This window comes from Porites lutea, chromosome 7 (assembly GCF_958299795.1).
Source record: "Porites lutea chromosome 7, jaPorLute2.1, whole genome shotgun sequence".
NCBI classification, from domain to species: domain Eukaryota; kingdom Metazoa; phylum Cnidaria; class Anthozoa; order Scleractinia; family Poritidae; genus Porites; species Porites lutea.
The window spans coordinates 15,086,203-15,087,314 of record NC_133207.1 but is presented as its reverse complement, the minus strand read 5'-3'; the positions used below and the strand labels follow the sequence as shown (position 1 = coordinate 15,087,314).

Sequence of the window (1,112 nt, the reverse complement as noted above, 5' to 3'; positions counted from 1 at the left end):
TCAAGTATGGAGCCTTCTTGCGGACAGGCGGGACAGGTGCATCAGGCCGAGATCCTCGCACAAGTGCTGAAGCATCGGTAGCTTGAGGACTTTCAAGTTACCACTGAGCGCCATCTCACACAGGTTGTACTGATCGTATACCAGAGGATGGTTGAGCTGAATGGTTTCAACGACCTCCTTCGCTGCACTAAAGTTAGCTTCCTCTTGAGATGCCCGGATATCGGCTTCATCTGGTGGGTCCTTTTGCTGTAGTGTAGCGCTTTGCCTCGAGAAGAAGGACGCAACCTGCAAGCTGGTTAGGAATTCTGAGGACTGGAAAAGTCGCACACCATCTACTCCACGGGCGCGTCGCATTTCCCTCGCCACAACCTCGGCGTCAAGCTTGCGGCCGGTTGTTTGACCGATAGAGAATTTCGCCAGTAAGTAAGTCAAAGACTTTTGCTTTTCGCTGAATCTATACGCCTTCTTTGCTGCTCTGAGGGCCCATCCCTCATTTGGTACAAAGTGACCCTCCTGGTGAGCACCTGGGGCTTTAAGAGAGGGCAATATGCCAACACCTTCTTCCAAATGGGTCTTGTATCCCATTTTCGCGAAATCAATTAAAGAATATTTCGCCGCGGATCGGGAACATTTTTCTACAGACAGATGTTTCTCTAAAACAGACACTCTTTGGAACACACGAACGCAGCCGTCTTGAGGACAGGAATAAACCCCTGTGGACAGGTCACTGTCTTCCGAAACGCCACCAGATTGCTCGGCCACAGTTGCTGATGTTGAAGCTCTCTGTCCAACCTGTTTTTCAGATTTACATCGAAAGGAAGTTAAAATCTCCTTCGGAGAATGATTTCTGAAGTACTTGGTATCGATGGGTAAGCAAATTAATACCAATAAAGATTTTTTTTCTGATTTCTTTTTCAAATCAATTATTAGTGTTTAAAGCAAACACGACAGAAATAAACGTAATGTTCCCAATACATGGGTATTCATAGCTCGGTTAGTAGAGCACTGCCGCGCTAACGTGGAGGTTATGGGTTTGCCCGTTTAAGCCACCCAAAAAATTGAACAAAATGGTAATTCCTTAAATTGCTCTTACAACTGCGACAATCATTTCT

General features: G+C 46.2%; 1 protein-coding gene across 1 annotated transcript; it reads right to left on the bottom strand.

The window, feature by feature from the left end:
• On the bottom strand, positions 1–585 carry LOC140944205 (uncharacterized). Its single transcript, XM_073393338.1, has 2 exons — positions 525–585; positions 1–473 (listed from the first exon to the last, which is right to left on the bottom strand). The coding sequence occupies exons 1-2, from the start codon at positions 583–585 to the stop codon at positions 1–3; spliced, it is 534 nt and encodes a 177-aa protein (XP_073249439.1).
• Between the last annotated feature and the right edge of the window lie 527 nt (positions 586–1,112).

Coding starts and splice junctions, on each gene's coding strand:
- LOC140944205 (XM_073393338.1), bottom strand. CDS start 585: ATGGGATACAAGACCCATTTGGAAGAAGGTGTTGGCATATTGCCCTCT. Junction 474..524: donor GCCCTCTCTTAAAGCCCCAG/GTGCTCACCAGG, acceptor GGGCCCTCAGAG/CAGCAAAGAAGGCGTATAGA.